The 20,212-nt window shown below is 56.1% G+C and overlaps 7 protein-coding genes across 7 annotated transcripts; 3 read left to right on the forward strand and 4 right to left on the reverse strand.

Moving 5' to 3' along the window:
* Window positions 1-246: 246 nt before the first annotated feature.
* On the forward strand, window positions 247-2,005 carry PHYSODRAFT_260715 (hypothetical protein; the record flags this gene model as incomplete). Its single annotated transcript, XM_009531069.1, has 3 exons — window positions 247-810; window positions 893-1,141; window positions 1,217-2,005. 3 exons carry the CDS (start codon window positions 247-249, stop codon window positions 2,003-2,005), a joined length of 1,602 nt encoding a protein of 533 aa, XP_009529364.1.
* A 529-nt stretch (window positions 2,006-2,534) lies between these two features.
* PHYSODRAFT_387496 (hypothetical protein) lies at window positions 2,535-3,087 on the reverse strand (the record flags this gene model as incomplete). The annotated part of the gene is made up of 4 exons (XM_009531070.1): window positions 2,535-2,602; window positions 2,672-2,731; window positions 2,819-2,927; window positions 2,998-3,087. Coding segments are annotated over 4 exons (327 nt in total), but the record flags the coding sequence as incomplete, so codon positions are not given.
* Window positions 3,088-3,360: 273 nt separating this feature from the next.
* PHYSODRAFT_354798 (hypothetical protein) lies at window positions 3,361-6,157 on the forward strand. The gene is made up of 3 exons (XM_009531071.1): window positions 3,361-3,812; window positions 3,931-3,991; window positions 4,097-6,157. Exons 1-3 carry the CDS (start codon window positions 3,372-3,374, stop codon window positions 5,563-5,565), a joined length of 1,971 nt encoding a protein of 656 aa, XP_009529366.1. The 5' UTR covers window positions 3,361-3,371; the 3' UTR covers window positions 5,566-6,157.
* Window positions 6,158-9,942: 3,785 nt separating this feature from the next.
* On the reverse strand, window positions 9,943-11,612 carry PHYSODRAFT_260691 (hypothetical protein; the record flags this gene model as incomplete). The annotated part of the gene is made up of 4 exons (XM_009531072.1): window positions 9,943-11,081; window positions 11,148-11,320; window positions 11,405-11,473; window positions 11,533-11,612. The coding sequence occupies 4 exons, from the start codon at window positions 11,610-11,612 to the stop codon at window positions 9,943-9,945; spliced, it is 1,461 nt and encodes a 486-aa protein (XP_009529367.1).
* A 577-nt stretch (window positions 11,613-12,189) lies between these two features.
* PHYSODRAFT_260692 (hypothetical protein) lies at window positions 12,190-12,594 on the reverse strand (the record flags this gene model as incomplete). The annotated part of the gene is made up of 1 exon (XM_009531073.1): window positions 12,190-12,594. One exon carries the CDS (start codon window positions 12,592-12,594, stop codon window positions 12,190-12,192), a length of 405 nt encoding a protein of 134 aa, XP_009529368.1.
* A 1,046-nt stretch (window positions 12,595-13,640) lies between these two features.
* Window positions 13,641-16,493, reverse strand: PHYSODRAFT_506773 (hypothetical protein; the record flags this gene model as incomplete). The annotated part of the gene is made up of 1 exon (XM_009531074.1): window positions 13,641-16,493. One exon carries the CDS (start codon window positions 16,491-16,493, stop codon window positions 13,641-13,643), a length of 2,853 nt encoding a protein of 950 aa, XP_009529369.1.
* A 2,724-nt stretch (window positions 16,494-19,217) lies between these two features.
* PHYSODRAFT_315843 (hypothetical protein) lies at window positions 19,218-20,171 on the forward strand (the record flags this gene model as incomplete). Its single annotated transcript, XM_009531075.1, has 4 exons — window positions 19,218-19,655; window positions 19,750-19,883; window positions 19,985-20,066; window positions 20,130-20,171. 4 exons carry the CDS (start codon window positions 19,218-19,220, stop codon window positions 20,169-20,171), a joined length of 696 nt encoding a protein of 231 aa, XP_009529370.1.
* Window positions 20,172-20,212: the final 41 nt, after the last annotated feature.

A 20,212-nucleotide genomic window follows, 5' to 3' on the forward strand; every position in this document is an offset into this window, starting at 1 on the left:
TTCCTCCATTCATCTAACGTCAAGTGGCCTTCATTCATTTAATATAGAAGTATGTATGGGATTGCATAAAACTGTGTCATTTTCTCGGAAAAGGGTATAAATGTGACAGTTTATAGGTCTTGTGGTTAATATGCATAGAAAAGACGACAGATCCGTTTGTGTATAATATCAGCTAAAAAGGTATAATACCAGCTAAAAAAGAGAAAATTCTTTTCCATTTGTATAAAACAAAAACATTAGCAATACATGATGGAGTCGGCAGCTACTGACGCCGGTGCGCCGCCTGCGCGCGAGCTGGAGGTGGACTCGAGCGATGCGATCCGCCTCATCCTGCAGTTCCTGCGTGAGAACCGTCTGTTCGGCGCCATGCGCGCGCTGCAGGAGGAGTCCCAAGTGAGTCTCAACGCCGTCGAGTCGGTGGATTCGCTGGCCAGCGACATCTCGCACGGGCGCTGGGACCGCGTGCTGCAGCAGACCAAGGCGCTCGAGTGCAGCGCCGCGGCCATGATGGACCTGTACGAGCTGGTGGCGCTCGACATGATGGAGGCGCAAGAGCGCGACGTGGCGCTGGAGCTGCTGCTCAACACGCCGGCGATGGCCGCGATGAAGAAGACGCAGCCGGAGCGCTACCTGCGCCTCGAGAAGCTGGTCCAGCGCGCCATCTTCGACCCTGTCGAGGCCTACGCTGGCTCCAGCAAGCAGAAGCGCCGAGACGATGTCGCCCAGCTCTTCCGCAACGAAGTGTCGACGGTGGAGCCGTCTCGACTGCTGGTTCTGCTGGGTCAAGCACTCAAGTGGCAGCAATTGCAGGTGAGGAAGAAAAGGCTCCATGTATGGGGTGCTGAAGTGAAGGTATTGACAGGTATACATTGTTTATTCTTTTGTTATGCAGGGTCTGGTGGCGCCTGGAGAAGACTTTGACCTGGTCCGAGGAGGAGCCAAGCAGAAGGTAGTGGATCGATCGGAGAAGCTGGTGCGCAAGTCGGCGGGCAAGATCAAGTTTAGCAAGACGTCCATGCCACAGTGCGCACAGTTCAGTCGTGATGGACGAATGCTTGTGACTGGGGCGAAGGACGGCTTCGTGGAAGTCTGGGATTTTGAAAAGTGCAAGCTGCGCAAGGATCTGGACTATCAGGCAAAGGTACGAGGCAGAGTTATCTGGGGTAGTTGTTGACGGGGTTGATACTTAACTGGTTTATTTACTGGGCATTATCAGGACGAGTTCATGATGCACGACGTGAGCGTGACGGCTGAGGCCTTTAGTCGGGACGGTGAGTTGCTGGCAACAGGTAGTGAAGATGGCAAGGTCAAGGTGTGGAAGGTTTCCACAGGGATGTGTCTGCGGCGCTTTGACAATGCCCACAGTCAGGGCATTCAGAGTATCATGTTTTCACGGGACGGCACGCAGCTCCTGACAGCTTCGTTTGATCATCTTGTTCGTATCCACGGCCTCAAGTCTGGGAATACGCTGAAGGAGTTTCGCGGTCACCACAGCTACGTCAACACAGCCTTCTTTTCCTCGGATGGTAGCAAGGTGATTTCAACGTCCAGCGATGGAACGCTGAAAATCTGGAGCACGAAGACGACGGAGTGTCTGCAGACAGTGGAACCGCCCAGCGAGTCGTACAATGCAGAAGTCGATATCGTAAGCGCGATCCTGGCGCCGAACGCGTCTGGAACCGGAGAGGACATCATCATTTGTACTCGTACGAGCGACATGCACCGCGTGTCGATGGGTGGTGAAGTCTTGCTGACTTACAAGGGCGATCCATTCAACGATAAGAAGGTTGGCAACTTCGTTGCCTGCACGCTGTCAATGCGCGGCAAGTGGTTGTACGGTGTGACGGACAAGGGATTCATTGCGAGTTTTGCCGCAGCGACTGGCGAACTTGAAACATCGATGCAGATCTGCAACGCCGATGCCTTCGGTATTGCCCACCACCCGCACCGCAACATCGTAGCCACCTATGGTAGTGACCGATACGTTCGACTGTGGAAGGCGTGATAATAGAGCTGCCGTACTGAACCAAATACACTTGACCGGAATTTGCAGGTTTTTTTAACGACATTAGTTCCTCGATACCTGAAAGCTCGCTGCGGCCACTGCTCGTAACTTAGTACTTCGACTTGTTACTTTTTGAACATCAATGGCGAGGGCTCGTTGACCCCATCTACGGTACAAGAGGGCATTGACGTAAAGCATACTAAGTCAAGTTGAACCGACGGCCGAAAACTTGGTGCAGTCTTACCGATTATGGCTTGGCGTGTTGGGTCCTCTTCAAAGCTTCGCTCCTGCTGAAACACAGTAAATGAACCCGAAGTTAGGAATCGCCGACTGGTAGATTTAATGCTGGACGGAGCCCTACCTCGTGGTTGTGGTGGACTGGTGCCACCGCAAACTGATTGAACTGGTGTTCGACGTCGAGATCTCTTTCATGTTGCAGCTCCTGGTCTTTTGTTGAAATGATACAGCGATGGTCAGCCAGGGCTGTAATTTTCGAGTTAAAGCCATCGAGATACAATGACTCACTCCGACTTTGCTGTAAACTCGCCACCATACTGTAGAGCAGAGGCACGTGTGTGAAGCGCGGATCCTCCGTCACTACGAACACAAAGCGCCAATATTAGACAAACACACCCTACATCAACTTTGAAGCAGTTTGGTTCGCACTATTTAGCTCGCTCGACAGGAACTGGCGGTCAAACGGCTTCTCGGCTGGCTGCCCGGACTCTAAAGCACAATTCCGACCCACAAATCAACCCACATTAGCAGAATCACCTCTAACTCACGCGAACCGAGGCACTAATTATCCCCCACCTGGTAGGAAAACCGACAGAGCGTGGCGATACCCGTTGTACTCGAAGTACTCGCGAATGAGCTCGTTGATAATCAAATTCTCGTTCGACAGTTTGGGCTTGGGCACATCCTAACAAATAGATAGCAGCACGTCCATCAGCAACACAACGCCGAGTTCTCTATATCTTCATTAGCATCACCTGGTCGTCCAGCGCCGCGAAGATCTCGGCTCGAATGCGAGCTTTGATCTGGTCCAGCGACCCTCGAGCCGCCAGCGTATCCTTCAACACTACAACACAATCTATCACCCACTCTCTCCTCCACTATACAACATCCAATCATGTCTACCACACGAACCTTCCTTCAAGTCCGACAAGGACGCCTGGCCTCCGTCCGCAGCGCTCATAGCTCCCCCCTAGATGTATCCGCCGTCTCCTTCAACAATGTGCACGAAGCGGCGTGAAAAGCGCCACACTTGTTTTTTGTATGGTTTTAATCTATGTATACCACACAAGTATCCGTTATCGATGGTTTTTAGGCAGCTTGGCTCAGTCTGCGATTTTCCCTGCGAGTGATGGCGAGCCCGAGCGCCGAAGCCGCAGGCGAGCGCCTCGCGCGCGTGAGCCGCATGCGCACGCTGTCGGCGCTGCTGGACGACGAGCTGGAGGACGACGAGCAGCTGCCCGAGGAGTGCCGCGCGCTGTTCGCGCACGTGACGGCGGCCGCGGCCAAGGACGCCAAGGACGAGGACGCGGCGCAGCTGGAGCAGACGCGGCGCAACGAGTTCCTGTGCGTCGAGTGCCAGGCGCACGAGGCCGAGCTCTTCTGCGAGCAGTGCCACGACTACTTCTGCGAGCTGTGCTGCGGCGGCCAGCACCGCAAGGGCAACAGGCGGAAGCACACGTTCCAGCCGCGCTTCCCGGCGTCTAAGGCTGCGCCGGCGGCTGCGGCTGAGGCTGGTGCGGCCACGGCGGACGTGGAGATGGAGAGCGCGAGAGACGCCGTGGACTACGATGTACGACGCTGCAGTTGCAGGCTGATTGCTGGAGCTGGAAGGGGAGACTGAGGGCACGGAGATGCTGTGTGTGTGTGTGTATTGTGTTGGTGCTGTGTGTGTGCGTGGCTGCGTGTAGAGCGACGAGGACGAGCTGGACGGAGACACGAGTAGCAGCGAGGAGGAAGACCTCGATCGCGGTATGCATGGCGCTGTCGACCGCGGCTCAGCTTCCGATGATTCTGACTCCGATGAACCTGCACCACGCCGTAACATTTGTAACTTGATGGGTCATTATCTGTTAGGTTACCCGTCGTCTCTCGGCCCGGCAAGACTCATGAACGGTAACGCCAACGCGGCAAGCCCGGAAGCTGCGGCCGAGATGCTGGAGCGAGCCAAGTACATCCCTGTTCGACTCACCTACGAAGAGCGCAAGCTGCTGCGAGCACTGGAGGCGGCGCTGTGTGTCAGTAGCTATACGGACAAGCTGGACACGCCCAAGTTCCTGCCGGCGGCCAAGCGCGTACGTGCCCAACTGCAAGATGTCTGCGGATTCCTGTCGGCTCTGGCTGTAGCGTCGGACTACAAGGCTGGACAGGAGGTCCTGGACGAGAAGAACTTCGCCGAGAGTGCCGAGTTCTTCCAGGAGATCTTCGAACTCGGTAGACGGTACAAGATCATGAACCCGGAGAAAATGCGCGGTGAGTACGGCAAGCTCATGTACTTGCTGCAGGACGCAGTGAGCCCGGAACTCCAGGAGTTGCTGGGATTCTCGTGTCTCCAGAAGATCCGCACGGTGTACGATGTGCTGGAAGCTGGTGGCGCTCTGGATATGCTGCGTGATGCCCGTATTGAGACTGCTACGATGGTGGTGGCGCCGGAGGGAAAGTCCCGTCCTCAGATCCAGCGCCAGATCAAGCTGAAGGAGCAGGCGATTCGCGCTTTGAGCGACAAGTACGAAAGCCGACGCCTCACGCGCGACTCGCTGCAGCAGTGTCTCTACTCGATCGCAGATAACAACTACCACCTGTACTTTGAGCGTGACCCGATTGATCGCATGATTAAGCTGCTGACCACGCACTTCAACCCGGACGACGAGAAGGAAGACAGCTCACTGGCCATCATTAGTGGAAATGACGGCGCTCGGCTCTCCCATTCGCACGGCCGACAGTATAACTACGTGCTTCAGTCACTGACGCTGTGGCGTGAGATTGCCCACGACATGTTCCGCCTGTGGTGTCTGACCGATGAGGACCTGCTGGCAGACGGCACGCGCTACGAGCTGACGGACACCGGCCAGGGTCTTCACCGTATTCAGCCTGCGCCACGCGTGTCACGCGCAATGCACGTGATCCTGCACTCTACCCAGCGCAACCTGGACTCGTGGGTGGGCTCAAGTGTCATCCATTTAGGTGACAAGAACGTACCCAACGCGCTCATGTTCATCGACAAGTACACGCAGGTGGGGCACATTCTGCGCCCGATTGTCAAGGCCATCGACAGCATCGAGTCGATGTGCGAGTCATCGAAGGCTATTCAAGGGTACGTGGAGACCACCTTCGGCGGTGCTAAAAAGCTGAAGCGGACAATTCTGGCCGACTTTTTCCGCGAAGCATTCGACGGCAGTGGTGCAGATAACTTCTTCGAGGCCGGTTCTTGCATTGATGGACGCCTCACGAGTGCTTGGAATTGGTGTTCCAATCTGCACAAGAAGCCGTTCTTCCCGATTTTCAAGATCACGGGCTTCGTTGGTTTTGACGGCAAGTTTGGATAGATGACAGGACACAGCAAGCAAGGCTGCGTGTTGTATTGACGCCTATAGATCATGATAACACGTCACGCGCCATGCGCTTCAACAGCACGAGATGAGGTTGACTTGTTGATACTTTCTAACGTTATTCACATTATACCGTTCTCTCCTTCAAAAATGTACTGCGCAGCTGCACTCGGCCTTCTCATAAGGACATCGGACGCGATGAGTTTGACGAGGACGAGTCCATGCTCACTACCCCACTGTAATTCACTGAGGAGCGGCTCGTGATCTGCTGGATCGCATAGACAACCTCGGTAGCCGACGGGCGGTCGTCCGGGTTCAGCGACAGACAAGCCTTCGCCAGCTCCAGTACAGCCTTCGGACAGCTCTCGGTGAAGTCCGGAATCAGCTCACCGGCAGCGACCATGCGCAGAATCGCAGTCTCCTCCACCTTTCCTCCTTGAGGCGGGTTCTTGGCATTCCAATACGGGTAATCCTCCGTATCGATCTCGGAGAGGACAATGCCCAGTGAGAAGATGTCGGCACGCTCGTCATAATCCTTGCCGAGCAGCACCTCAGGGGCGATCCAGAAAGACGTCCCGATACCAGCAGTCATATGAGTCTCCATGTCGTGGCGCTCACGTGAAACACCGAAGTCGCTCAGCTTCGCATCCATCTCCGTGTTCAGCAGAACATTCTTCGACTTGAGATCACGGTGGATCAATTTGGGGTCCAACGAGTGCAGGTACGTCAAGGCTTCTGCGATGTGCTGCGTGATACGGAGCTTGTGCGCTTCCCACGTGAGTGAGGTGTTTCGCAACTGGAAGCTGCGCAGTACTTCGCGCAGGTCTCCACGCTCCATATACTCAGTCACCGCACTGAGGTTGCGCAGTGTGTCCCATGCCACACCGATGAACTCGACGATACGCGGGTGCTCCAGAGTCGAAATGAGGCAAATCTCCTTCATGAACGCTTCCACGTGCTTCATATCCTGGCACAAGTCCGTTCGAATGCGCTTGATGGCCACACGGCGGCGGTTGTAGACACCGCTGTACACCAGTCCAAAGCCGCCCTTGTTGATGCAGTTGGCAACCTTCACGTCCTTGAACGGGATTCGGTGGGCGATGATAAGCGGGTCGTTGATAATGTTAGTGTTAGCCGTGAAGTGCGAGTCGAACGACAGGGTGTGGTCGAAGACAGATTCGTCCCGATCCTTGCGGCGGTTGTGCGCACGACGCTGTCGGATGAACACGAAAATGAGCACGCACACCACGACGCAGGCCGCCACGATTACGTAGATCAGGTAGCTGTTGCTGCTGGACGATGAGTCCGACGACGTCGAGGCTGTGGTGGTGTTCAGCACACAGAAGTTGATGCCATGGGCAGTCATCCACGTGCCGTCGTCGCAGGTGTACGTGTCGTTGGGCGGGTCCATGTTGAAATTCGTGAGCCCAGAGATGCTCTCGAACAGGTCGCTCGAGACCGTCCAGTTCTGGATCGCGTTGTTCTCCAGGTAAAGACTGTTGAGCTGGTTCAGGTAGAACATGCGGTACGGGATCTGCGTCAAGGCGTTGTTGCTCACGTTGATGGACTTCAATGGGCACGGGTTGGCCGTGCACATTTGCGACGAAATACGCGAGTACGTGCCGTGCAGCTTGTTGTGCGACAGATCCAGGTACTCCAAACTAGCGAAACCTTGCAAGAAGGTGGCCGTCACTTGGCTGATGTTGGTGTAGCGCAGCGTCCTGAAAAATATAAGAAAAAATGATGAAAAAGCGTCAGCATAATGTACAAAAAAAATCGTAACTGCACCACAGCCGAGCGTACAGATTCTCAATAGCGAGAGGGATGTAGTCCGTCGTGTCATCCATTGCCGAGTACAAGTCCACGTTCTCCAGCGTACTGTAAAGCATTACAAAAGAAAATTACAAACAGCGTCAGTCCGTATCCTGCTCCCCTCTCTGTCTCCTCACCCCGCACAACACAACTCACATTTTCTCGAGCGCCGACGTCGTGCCGACCTCAATGAGCGACGGGTTGGACGTGTCGTAGTCGTCCCAGCCCGTGGCCTCGGCCGTGACATTGAGCGCCACGGCGTCCTCCCCAACACCGACAATCTTAATGGACGTCAGGTCGTCGGGCGCGACGATCGTCACGAGCGACGTGAGCCCCAGCGTGGCGCCGAACTCGAGCGTGAGCGGCTGCGCCGTGAGCTCCTGTCGTGGCTGGATGAAGAACTCCCACTCCGTGGCGTTCTCGTAGCCCTCGAGGCACGTGCAGCTCACGCCCACGGCCGTGTACACGTCGGGGCAGCCGCCGTTGGCCGTGAGCGTGCTGGACTTGGTCTGCACCGAGGGCTTGCCGTCGCACACGACGGGCAGCGCCTTCCAGTTGGCCGTGAGGCTGCTGCCGATGGTGCTGCCCCAGACGCTCTTGATGTCGTTGGGGAAGAGCCGCGTCTCGCCGTCCTCCATGTAGTTCTGCAGCCACGCCTTCACCTGGTCGTCGATCTCCTCGCCGCTGCCGCTAGAGGAGGAGGAGGAGGCCGCGCGCGCCACGGCCGCCGCCAGCGCCAGCGCCGACACCAGTCGCAGCATATTTTGGGCCGGTTCGAGTCTCGATCTGGGTCGAACTGGACTCTCAAGGAGGCAGGGCGACGGTCCGGTTGACTTTTTCCTCTCCTCTCCTCTCTGGTCGAGCGAGTATTGCACCGACCGATACTTCCGGCTGTGGGTGTGCGCGACAGCAGGCTGAAACGCGAGTGGCAGCAGAGAGAGTCTCGGTGGCGGCCGATAAGAAGCATCGGCGCCCCGGTTTTTTGTGATATCTGCTGGCAACTATTTTTTTCCTGCGCGAAAAGGGTACTGAGCAGGAAAGTGTGACTTATGTCAGTGGATTTTGGTGTCGTTGCGCTGGCCTGCTTTGGCGTTCGTACGCATGCCGCTCAGATAATGATAGCCGCCTGTACAGTCAGTGATGTTGGCGATGGTGCTACTGCTGTATCGAGCAGAGACTATTTAACATAGTCTCACTCGATTTAGAACGGATGCTATAATTTACGCGTCGAGTGGCGAACAACGATTTTAGAGTGTTGGTTAGATAATTCTCAGAAATAGCAAGTGATGGCAAAGTGTGTATGGCATACACTGTATGCAAATGCACTTGTTGCCGTACTCATCGCGTCTGCCGAGGTATTTGCAAGGTAGGGCAGACAAGTTCGATAGAGTCACCACGCTGAGGGTTACCAACGTCACACATGCTTCTGTAACGTTAACGCCACGTTTGCTTTAGTAGTTTGGCAGTTATTGTCGTTGCACAATAGTTGCTAAATTTGCTGCATGTAGGTACAGCGCGAATCTTACTTACATTTTCCTCCATGCCGGTACATGTACAGCACAAGTCTACTTACATAGCAACAACACGTGCCAGATGTACTACTACTGGTTCACATTTTCCTGTGCGGTGGGCTTGCGTCCGGAAAGTTGCCGCGAAACCTGTACGCACGGTCGCCGATTCGAGGCAGATCCAGTCAAGCTCAAGTGTTAGCTAGCGGCTCAGCGAGCCGCGGGCCTAACACTTCGGTGCCAGCTGCAACAGCGGCGGCGCCGCGCGTTCAAAACAGAAGCGCAAGCCCACTGTCCGCAGCGGTGGCAACACGTAGCCGACCCGGTCAACAGGCCGCTGCAGTCGCAGTCGCTACAGTCGCGGGGCAAATCCCGTCCGGCAGCTTTTGTCCATTTCGCTCGCCGCTTTCTGACCAGCACCGACATGATACTTGCCCTGATTTCCGTAGCCGCCGCTGAACGCCCGAGAGGCTCGAGAGCCTCGGACAGCTCGAGCGGCGCGGCAGAAATCGAGTCGCGCGTGGTGGCGCATCGACTTCAACTCGGCCTCTTTTGTCCGCGATATAATACATCAGGGGTGATCCACTCGATCATTTAGTGCTCATGGCGACATGCGCACGCAGCGCAACCAAGCGGCTTCGTCAACTCAAGGCGTCAAGTCCTTGGTGGTCTTGAGCCCTGTACATGCAGGAGCATCTTGCCACCTTGACCGCCGTTGCCGCCGCTGTCGCGCGGTTGAAGCGCGCCTCGGTCTCTGCACGAGTCGCTGGACGCCCGAGGTCCAACTGCGTGATCGGCTCTATGAGCGGCGCGAGCTTGAAGCCGGAACCGACTCCTGCACCTGTGGCTGAAGCGGAGACCATGTGGGGCCACGCCGGACCTGCTGGCCGCTGGATCACATGCACATCAAACGACTCTAGCTGACAAAGGCGCTGGCCATTACACAGCACTTGCGTAGTGCACGTATGCAAGCTTACCCAAAAGATCGGGTTCGTTTACGGGCAGCACCGACAAGATATTCATCATGTACACTGTACCGCCACTTAGTGATGGGCTATTCTACGCTGTCCATGCTCAGGGAGGACGCTCGAAGGTCCGTCGAGTTGGAAGACAACTCCAGCCGCACCAAGTCCTGGAAAATCCGCACCAGCTCCGTAGCGCTGGGGCGGTCCTCAGGTCGCACTTGCAGGCAGCGGGTGGCCACCTCGAGGATGGCAGCGGGGCAGCTACTGCTGAACGACGGACGCAGTTGGCCAGTGGCCACGAGCTGCAGGATCTCGCCCTCTTGAAGCTTGCTGCGCGGCTGGTTGGCTGCGTCCCAGTACGGGTAGTCGTCCGTGTCCAGCTCGGACAGCACGACACCGAACGAGAACACGTCGGCCCGCTCGTCGTAGTCCTGGCCGTTCAGCACCTCGGGTGCAATCCAGAACGAAGTGCCCATGCCGGCGGTCATGTGTGTCTCGACGTCGTGGTGCTCACGCGAGATGCCAAAGTCGCTCAGCTTGGCCTGCATCTCCTCATTCAGTAAGACGTTCTTGGATTTGAGGTCGCGGTGGATCACCTTCGGACTCAACGAGTGGAGGTACGCCAGCGCCTCGACGATATGCAGTGCGATCGTGGCCTTGTGGTCGCTCCAGGTTAACCGATACCCTTTCTCGCGGCAGTTGCGCAGCACCGTGCTCAAGTCACCACGCTCCATGAGCTCGGTGACTGCGGACAAGTCCACGAGGGCCTCCCACGCCACGCCGATGAACTCCACAATGCGAGGATGCCGTAGCATGGCCATGAGCGTGATCTCCCGGATGAACTGTTCAATCTGCGATGCTTCGGCGTCCCGATTCACTCGGATCTTCTTGACCGCCACCCGCCGACCACGATATGTCCCGACATACACCAACCCGAAGCCACCGCGACTAATACACCGACCAAGCTTCACCTCGCCATAGTCGATTCTGTTCGTGACGATGATCGGGTCTGCTGCGAGACGCACGCGCATCGTTTCGTGGGCCTCGAAGTCGGGGTTGAAAATCGAGTACAAGTGCTCATCGCCCGATGCATGCGAGTGAAGCTCCGACGACCGTTCCTTCCTGTACGTGAGCCATTGCAAGACCAGCACACACGCCAGCAGCACCACAACCACGATGCCAGCGAATAGCACAAAGATGAGCGGGCTCGTGCCACTCGATGAGTTTCCTGTGGCAAATAGTTGAATGGTTAGGAGAGTTGTGCATGCAGGAATGAAGGCGCGCCCATACCAACCTGTAGTGCTGTCGGTAACACAAAATCTTGCGCCGTGCGTAGATTTCCATTGGCCCGTCGAGCACACCGCGGAGTCGCTGGGTAGGTCCGCCTTGAAGTCCTCCAAGTCTTCAATTTGTCCAAATGTTGTCGAGTTCACGTCGAAGCTGCTTATATTGTTCCCCTGGATGTAGCTGTATAAACGAAGTTGGGCACAACGGTACACAATCGTCAGTCACCTAATTCGGAAGGACAGCATAGCACCAGGTCATGCATACAATTTCCGCAGTGTTTTCACGTTCAATGGCGTCGTTGGGAACACGGTGAGCTGGTTGTACGAAAGGTTACTGCAGATTCGTGGTCAGTCTCGACATTAGTGTACGAAATAAAACCATGCATGACGCACTATTCCTCCAATTCGCAAAACGTCAAGAAGCACCGACTCGCCAAAACCTGGTTTCCTGTTCCCGCGTAGGCTGCGACCATGTTGTTGGAAGATAAATCCCTGCATTCAAATGCACCATCGTCAGCTGAGTGTGCCTATATAGATTTTTCGAAATGGAGAGGTCGAAGCTTACAAATGTGTTAGGTTGTTCATTCCCGCGGGGAATTCGAAGCCAAATGATGTGATGTTACAGTTCCGCATAGTCCTATCTTACAGACGCAACACAGTACAGGTTAAGATAACCAAACGCAGTTCACTGAATTCCCTTTCGCCACTTACACACTGGTTGCAGTTGGCGGCATGAAGCTGGATACAATCGTGACGGTCTCGAACATGTCGATATTTATCAGTTCGCTGGAGAATAAAACAACTCTAATCAGTGCCACAGTAACACAAACATCACCTTCGTAACTTAGCGTACATGGTTGCAAGCTTCGACGTTGAGTTGAGCGTACGAGCGATGGGAAACTCGAGACTTGCTTGGTTTCGATACTCTGGTACGAATGCGATCGAGAGTGGCGCTTCGCCGATGCCTATAATACTTCTGCAAGCGCCAAACGTGTCAACACGTTAGATCAATCAATATTCACATCAGTAAACCCTGACGCTGGTATCGTCTTACAACTTCTGCAGCGTGTCCGGCACGTAAAGCGTTTGAATAGCGTCGATCTCTAGCGTGCCCGTCGCTGCCTGCGTAGTCGGGAATGAAGTCGTGGTATTCCCGCTTCCTTTCGTTCGTATTCGAAACTCCCAGGCACCGTCACTAGAGTCGAATCCGCTCAAACAGGTGCAGGACCCGTTCACGTCCGTAAGGATAGTGGGGCATGCGCCATTGGGCTTTACAGTTGACGAGCGTGTTACAAGTGATGGCAGCCCGTCGCACACCTGCAGGCTGGAGTTGAGCGCTTTATTCGAGCCGCCGAAGAGTTGCGTCTCGCCGTCGAGGAAGTTGTCGACGAACCAGCTTTGCGCGCTCTCGACATCCTCGTCCGACAGCTCCGATTCCGACGCAGCAGTGCTCATGAGAGCAGGAGTGTGGACTGTGAGGCAGTATAAATAGTGGGGCTTTCGTGGAGTCAGCACTTTCGTGCCAGTCGTCGAAAACCGCAAGTCCTGAATGGGTCAGCGGTTGCTGGTGCTCTGACCAAGAGAGCGAATACAGAAAAATACGACCCCCCGGCCTGGCGCCACGACGGCGAATGCGTAACATCGACGTCCAGCTGGGCAGTGCAGCTGTGCTGGACACGGATCAGTCGAGATGCTCAATGCTCTCTAGAGAGTCTCTACTCCGGGCGCAGTATTTCGCAGCTGCAGGTGCAGCATCCGGCTACGTGCATAACTCAACTCGGTGCGAAGCTCACGAAGCATAGGATACTCTCGCTTAGCAGAAATTTCTGCGAGGAATGCATGACATGTACGCTACAACGCTGGGTCTGTGCGTACAAGTAGCGTTGCATGCTACCGGTGTGACGTCCGTTGTGGCCATGGACATACCCGTAGCTGAAACGCGCATAAGACGTAAGGCGGAATGAGTCGTGAGTAACAAGCAAGTTCCCGTCGACAGACGATCGCGTACCGTAGACGCGTTCCGACGTCGCCTTGCTGCTCTCTTCCGGCAATCCCAAACAAAACTTTCTTTTGACAACTACCCCAAGGCAAGGATGATAGGGTCGCTGCTTGAGATCCGTCTCTGGGGCCGTGAAGCACAGCGAACTTCACCTCGAGCTGTCGATGACTCCGCAATGAACACGTACATGTTGTTACTCCGGGAGAAGCACCCGGTCCTAATGCATTTTTTACTCGATACGCAGCAATGTTCACTTCAATCATGGACCGAAGGTGATGACACTGTTGCCAACATTCATGCGACTGCATCGTTCGTGCCGAGCACGCCTACGTAAGGCTTAGATAGACCTCTTCGGTTGGCAATCAACGCGAGAATCCCGAACAACAGGCCAAGTCTATGCTGTGCAGACTGGCAACCACTTTACAAACCTTTTCTTGAAGACAGAACGTAATGATATCCATTGATTGACAAAACTTCACCTTTGAAGCAAAACAAAATATCCCTACAGCTCCTTGAGATCCTCGTACACGACCCACCTCTCTCCTCGGCGATCGATGTCGACGGCTGCGGTGTCGTGCTTCTCTTCTCCACTCGAAGAGCTCAACTGTCGCTGCTGGTTTAAATTATCCATCGCCGCCTGGTGGTTGGCGCGAAGGCTGGCGGGCGACGTGGGGCCCGCGTACGGAAGTCCGGCGTGGCTTTGGCTCGACGGAACGCTCTCGCTGCCGAAGCTCCGACCGCTGCTGTCTCCACCCGAGCTGCCCGCCGCAATGAAGTTCCCGCCGGTCGTACCGCTGGTAGTTCCCTGTTCGGCGCGCCGCGTTGTGGTTGTAGTCGTGGTGGTCGTGGTTCGCTTGCCCTTTGCAGGCAGCTTGGTTCGCACCACTTGGTGAGTCACTTGTGGTGAAGACACGACCACTTCGTGTGCCGGCGCAAGAGCTTCAGCTGCTGTCGGGCGGGACCCAGAAGCACCAGAGGCAACCGACGTTGTAGTTGTGGTAGTTGTTGTGGTCTTCTTGGTGCGTCGTCCAGCGGCGTAGGCTGCGGCGGCCGACGATGGCATTGCCATAGCCTGACTCTGTTGTGCTTGGCCGGAGGAACGCAAGTTCACGATGGTGTTGGCTGGTGCTGTGCGAGACGGCGAGCTGTTGTTGGTGCTGCGGGTGTTGAAGTCGAACAAGCTGCCAGGTCGCACCATGGAGGAGAAGGACGCGCTCGAGTTGCGGTCTTGCACCAACTGCTGCAGGTACACCACGATCTCCGAGGCGCTCGGACGCTCTTCCGGGTCGGCGCGCAGGCAACGAGCAGCAAGTTCAAGGATGGCGGGCGGGCAGTCGTCCGAGAAGGCCGGACGCTTGGCGCCACGAGCCACGAGGCGGAGGATCTCGTTCTCCTGCACCTTGCCCTGCGGCGGGTGCTGCGCGTTCCAGTACGGGTAGTCGTCTGTGTCGATCTCGGAGAGCACAACGCCGAACGAGTAGATGTCGGCGCGCTCGTCGTAGTCCCGACCCAGCAGCACCTCCGGGGCGATCCAGAACGACGTGCCGATGCCCACCGTCATGTGCTCGCTGCCGTCGTAGAAGCTGCGTTCCCGAGCGATGCCGAAGTCGCTGAGCTTGGCCTCCATGTCGGCGTTCAGCAGCACGTTCTTGGCCTTTAAGTCGCGGTGGATCACCGTCGGACTAAGCCCATGGAGATACGTCAAAGCTTCGGCAATGTGCAGCGCGATGACAGTCTTGTGGGCCTCCCATGTGAGACGGTAGCCACGGCGCTTGAATCGTCTAGTGACATCGCGCAGATCACCGCGCTCCATCAACTCCGTGACGGCCGACAGCTCGGCGGGCGTCGTCCAGCACGCGCCGATGAACTCGACGATGCGCGGGTGGTTCAGCCCGGAAATGAGCGAGATCTCACGCACGAACTGCTCGACTTGTTCACGCTCGACGTCGCGTTCGTTGCGGATCTTCTTCACCGCAACCTGTCGTCCCCGATAGCTGCCAACAAACACGAGTCCAAACCCACCGCGGCTGATGCAGCGACCCAGCGTCACTTCATTGTAGTCAAGGCGACACGCAGCCAAGATCGGATTGCTCGCCAAACTCACGCCGAGCGCCGTGTCCTCGCTGTCAACGCTGTTGCCGTGTGAACGTCCGTACCCGGGGTACGCGTTAGCGCCAACAGCTTTCGCTCCAGAGCCACCAGCTTTAGCACCAGCCACAGCAGGGGCCACAGCAGCGGCGTCGCGGTTCAGGGCATCACCGAAAGCGGCGTCCGCGTTGTACTTGGGGGTAGTGGGCTCAACGGCCTCGGGCGACACGATGGGGCTGCTGCCCCGTTCGTGGTTGTGACGACGACGCTGCCAGATCACCAGCAGAAGCAGGAAGAAGACGATGATAGCCCCCGCGATGAGCCAGTAACCCAACAGACCGAGTCCACCATGGTCGTCATCGCTGTTTGATCCAGCGGATTGAGCCGAGTCGGGCGCTGCAGCCGTGGACGCGCCAAGCACGCAGAAGGTTGTGCCGTGAGCCGACTGCCAGGCACCGCCTTCGCAGGTCGAAGCAGAGCTTGGCTGGTCTGTTGTGAAGGCCGAGAGCCCCTGGATCTGCTTGAACTGGTCTTGGCTCACGTTAAAGTCCGCGATATCGTTGCCCTGGATGTACAGCGCCTCCAAGCCGCTCGAGTTCAGAGTCGCCGCAGGGAACACCGCGAGCGCGTTGTGCGACATATTGAGCTCCTTGAGCGCAGCACCGCCCACATACTCCGTGTTGATGCTGTTCGAGGACAAGTCGAGGTACTGGATCCAGCTCCACTCGCGCGTGAAGCTGCTACCGAGCTTCGATATGTTGCAGTTTCTCAGCGTCAGGTTCGTCACGGTGGCGGGCACGAAGTCCGAGTTCTGCTTTGCCACCGAGTTAAGGTCGATGTTGTAAATCGACAGCGTCGAGATGTTGGTGGAGTTTCTCGTCGACCGCACAAGCGTCAGCGAAGAGCTCGAGGCCACGCGGTTCTCGTCGATGAACGTGATCGCAGCCGGAGATTCTCCAGCTCCTTCAATTTCCAGCGTCTCGAGGCTGGAGGACACCCAGATGGGTCGGATGGTGTTGATAGCCAACTCATCCGACGACGTCTGCGTCGTTGCACGGGTAGTCGTGGTTGTGGTCGAGTTCCACGACTCGGTCGTGACGTGGAAAACCCACGAGCTGTCGGTCTCCTCGTAGCCCGTGATGCAAGTGCAAGACGCGTTGAGAGCAGTCAGTTCCTCCGGGCAGCCACCGTTCGGCGTCTCCGAATCCGAACGAGTGACCAGGGCCGGAAGACCATTGCACACCTGTGTCGTCGTTGTTGAACTCATGGATCCGACGACGAGCTGGGTCTCGTCGTTGCGGAAATTGGTGCGGAACCAACTCGCCAGCGAAGATGAAGACGAGGAGCTCGACGAACTGGAGGACACACTGGAGCTGGAGCCATCCGTAGAACCAGTCGCGGAGTTTGCTGCGGAGCCCTCATACGATGACGCCTCAGAGACGGTGGTTGTTTCCGTAGTGCTGCTGCTAGCTTTGCTGCCGTTGGAATTAATTGTGGTTGCCGCAGTGTTCTGGGATCCGGTTGACGAGGTGGTTGTCGTTGTCGTGGTGGAGCTCTCAATTGCCCCATTTGTCGATCCAGTTGATGAGCTGGTTGTTGTCGCTGTCGTGCTGGTCGTTGCTGAATTGGCACCGGTTGTCGATCCAGTCGATGAACTTGTTGTAGTCGACGTGCTAGTAGCAGTGTTGGCATTGGTACCAGTTGTGGTGGTCTCACCCGTGGAGGAGCTGGTACTTGTGGTCACGCTTGTGCTAGTCGAACTGGTTCCGGCGGTGACGGAATTCGCATTGTTGTTCGTGGATCCGGTTGTTGTGGTGCTCGTTGCAGTTTCCCCGTTGACCGTCGTCCCGCTCGTGCTGACCGAGTTTCCCCCTGTTGCCGTACTGGAAGTAGCGCCAGTGCTGCTGCCAGTGTTCGTGCTGGTAGTCGTCGACGTAGAAGCTTCTTCCATCGTAGCTCCTGTCGACGACGACGTCGTAACTGTGCTTGACGATGTTGAGGCTCCTCCAGTACTCGTCGGTTCTTGAGTACCAGTCGTGCTAGTCCCCGATGCTGTAGCCGAAGTCGAAGATCCTCCCGACGTCGTTGTCCAAGTCCTGGAGCTGCTGGCAGACCCGTTCGTGTCCGAGTCGGTCTTCGTCGTGGTCGTCACGGTCGTGATCCCGGTTGTTGCATCCTTCGTCGTGGAGGTGGTCGTCGTGTTCACATCGTTGTCCGTAGTTACAGTTGTCACGGGTGAAGATCCATCTCCATTTTCGGTCGTTGTGACAGTCGTAGTTGATACGCTGTCAGTATTTCCTTCCGTGGCAACATTGCTGGAGCTGGTTACGCCGCTGGAAGTTGCCGTGTTCGACGCTGTGTTGCTGGTACTAGCACTCGATGTACTCGTGCTCACAGTCGTGGTGGTAGTGGTGACTGTCGTAACCACTTCACCGGAAGACTTGGTTTCCTTCTTGGTGGTCACTGACGTGGATTTCGACGACGGCGCCGCGGTTGCCACCGAGTTGGTGGAAGCTGATGCAGATGTAGATGTTGGTGTACCCTCCGTAGCCGACGTGAGCGAGGACGCAGCGGCAGTCGACGAGTTCAAGCTCGCCGAGCTCCCGCTCACGGTGGAGGTAAGTTGTTGTAAGCCCCGCAGCGACACCATCGCAATGGCTTGTGGTGCGAGAAGGACTCGGGCGGGGGGACTACGCCGTTAGACGTGAAATGCAGTTGTGATGCTTCCGCCACGCTACATCCCGGACAGCCCCGCCCGAGCTGCAGCTGCGTCTGTCAAGGCAGAAGAAAATCCCGACAGCTTTCGCCTCTGTGGCGGGGCGAACGTGTGCCCTGCCGTGAGCACTATAGGGGCGGTGCATTTTCGTGGCGAAGGCGTCCCGAGCCTGTAGTAACGACAATTACTGCAACACACCGCTGTACTCTTGACTCCATGAGTGCCATGCTCGACTTGGGGCACTTGAGCGTTTCGTCGGCACTCTCGGGGCCACAGGCGGCGCCGTTGAGTTCAGCTTCTGGACCGGCTTCCGGTCCGTGTCCGGCGTCAAGTGTCGCTGCAAGTTGACGTCAAAGTAACACCGCAATGGTCCCAGTGTATTTTCGAGCGTTTGGGACGGGCTCATCTTGGTGGAGCAAACCTAATGGGACGCTTGATCCTGGACACCGCGTGGCGTGCTGTCCACCAGCTCAAGTGATATATCGCACTCAATTAGTAACCGTGTTAGCTTGCTCTCGGTGGCCGGGCATAGTCCGACGCCAGGATGGTTTATTTTGTGCATGAGTGGTGAATTATTGGGGATTTTGGGTCGTGGCGGTGCGGAACCACAAGGCAGCGGAGTTGAGGCGAAGTACCACGAGCTAATCGGCACTAACGCCCTCGAATTGATGTTACTTAATGAGGCAAGGCACAAATTGAAGCGGCAGACACGCACAAGCACGCAGACCGCCGGGTTTTCGTCCTTCAGCAGTGTGGGGTCCTCGGTGGAAAAAGTTAGTCGTAGAGAGATTGGAAAAGGCCCGAGCCACACAGACGCCGACCTGAATGAGCAGCAAGGCACGCGAGGGACAGCCATCGAAAGCAACTGAAACCGAGGGCGACGTTAGAAGCCTGCACGAGTAGGAAACGCTTCGCCTCGATGGAGACAGGGCCAAACACCCATTGTGTACATGGTTGCTGCTGGACAAGCTGTGAAGTTACAGCGGCGCAACTGTGAGCCAAAGTTGGTGAGATGGCTACATGGCCATCGAGTCACTCGTGTGAGGCAAAACCATCACAAAACGCTATGCTTGCCACCAATTTACAGGAAACAGCACCGACAAGGATACGATAGTCGCCTTCAACTAACGCTGATCGAATCGCTAACCCAAACACCAAATTTATAGTCCTCACAAAATGTCACTAATTCATCACAAAATGTCACTAAAACCAGGTTCAGTTCGAAAATAATGACATCCAATTGCTCAAAAGCACAAAACACAAAAATTGCCCGACATGCAGGCGCCCGGGCTGGAGGAGCGCAAGAAGGCGCTGGAGAAGAAGTTCGTGGAGAAGCGGCCGCCGCTGGCCTACGCCAAGCTCAGCGGGCGCGTGGAGGGCGACACGCCCTTCGAGAAGCTCATCACGCACCTGCCGGCGGAGCTCGGGCGCGGGCCCATCTCGTCGCTGCCCGACCACCGCATCGCGCTGGGCGAGCAGAAGGCCATCTCGCGCCTGCACGCGCGCATCCAGTGGAACCAGACGGACAGCTGCTTCGAGTTGCAATGCCTCGGCAAGAACGGCATGTTCGCGGACGGCAAATTTGTGACCAAGAACCAGACGATCAAGCTCACGTCCAAAATGCCGCTCAAAATTGGTCACGCCAGGGTCTATTTCCTCTACGCCATTCGCTCTACCATCAGCACTATGAGTGGATTCAAGATCATCCAAAAGGTAAAGAGAGAGAGGGGGTTAAGTGGTGTTAAAGTTTAGAGAGGTGATGGGCTGCTGTGGCTAAACTATTTTTTGTTGCTGTTTTTTTTGCCAGGCTTTTGACAAGGCCAAGTATCACAAGGGACTCACGAGTATGACGGCGGACCAAGTGTGCGACCAGATTCTGGAGAGTTACACCAAGAGCGAGCACGAACTCGGTGGAAAAGAACACCTGCGTACTTTCGTCACGTACGTGGTGAACATTTTGTTTCATGTTGTTGTTGTTGTTGTTGTTGTTGTTGTTGTTGTTGTTGCATTACCGAGGCTTATTTGCGATTTTGTGTGAGCAGAGCGTATTTGCAGGAAGACACTGGAGCATTTGAGCGTGTGGAAGGAACGGGAGCGGCAGCTCCTGTGTATAAAATGAAGCCGGTGGCCACGGCCAGCGACGCAAAGAAGACTGTATCGGTCAACTCAGCTCCGAAGCTTGAGGAGACTGGTGAGGCAGCACTGAAGAAGCAGAAGATTGCTGCTTAAAGCTGCAACACGAGTCTTGTGATTGTTGAAAAAAAAAAAAC

The sequence above is a fragment of the Phytophthora sojae genome, assembly GCF_000149755.1.
Source record: "Phytophthora sojae unplaced genomic scaffold PHYSOscaffold_5, whole genome shotgun sequence".
NCBI classification, from domain to species: domain Eukaryota; phylum Oomycota; class Peronosporomycetes; order Peronosporales; family Peronosporaceae; genus Phytophthora; species Phytophthora sojae.

What these genes read in the sequence shown, in the direction of transcription:
- PHYSODRAFT_354798 (XM_009531071.1), top strand. Translation starts at nt 3,372, where the DNA reads ATGGCGAGCCCGAGCGCCGAAGCCGCAGGCGAGCGCCTCGCGCGCGTG. An exon ending in GAGACGCCGTGGACTACGAT is followed by an intron (nt 3,813 to 3,930) that starts GTACGACGCTGC and finishes GGCTGCGTGTAG; the next exon opens with AGCGACGAGGACGAGCTGGA. An exon ending in GGAGGAAGACCTCGATCGCG is followed by an intron (nt 3,992 to 4,096) that starts GTATGCATGGCG and finishes ATTATCTGTTAG; the next exon opens with GTTACCCGTCGTCTCTCGGC.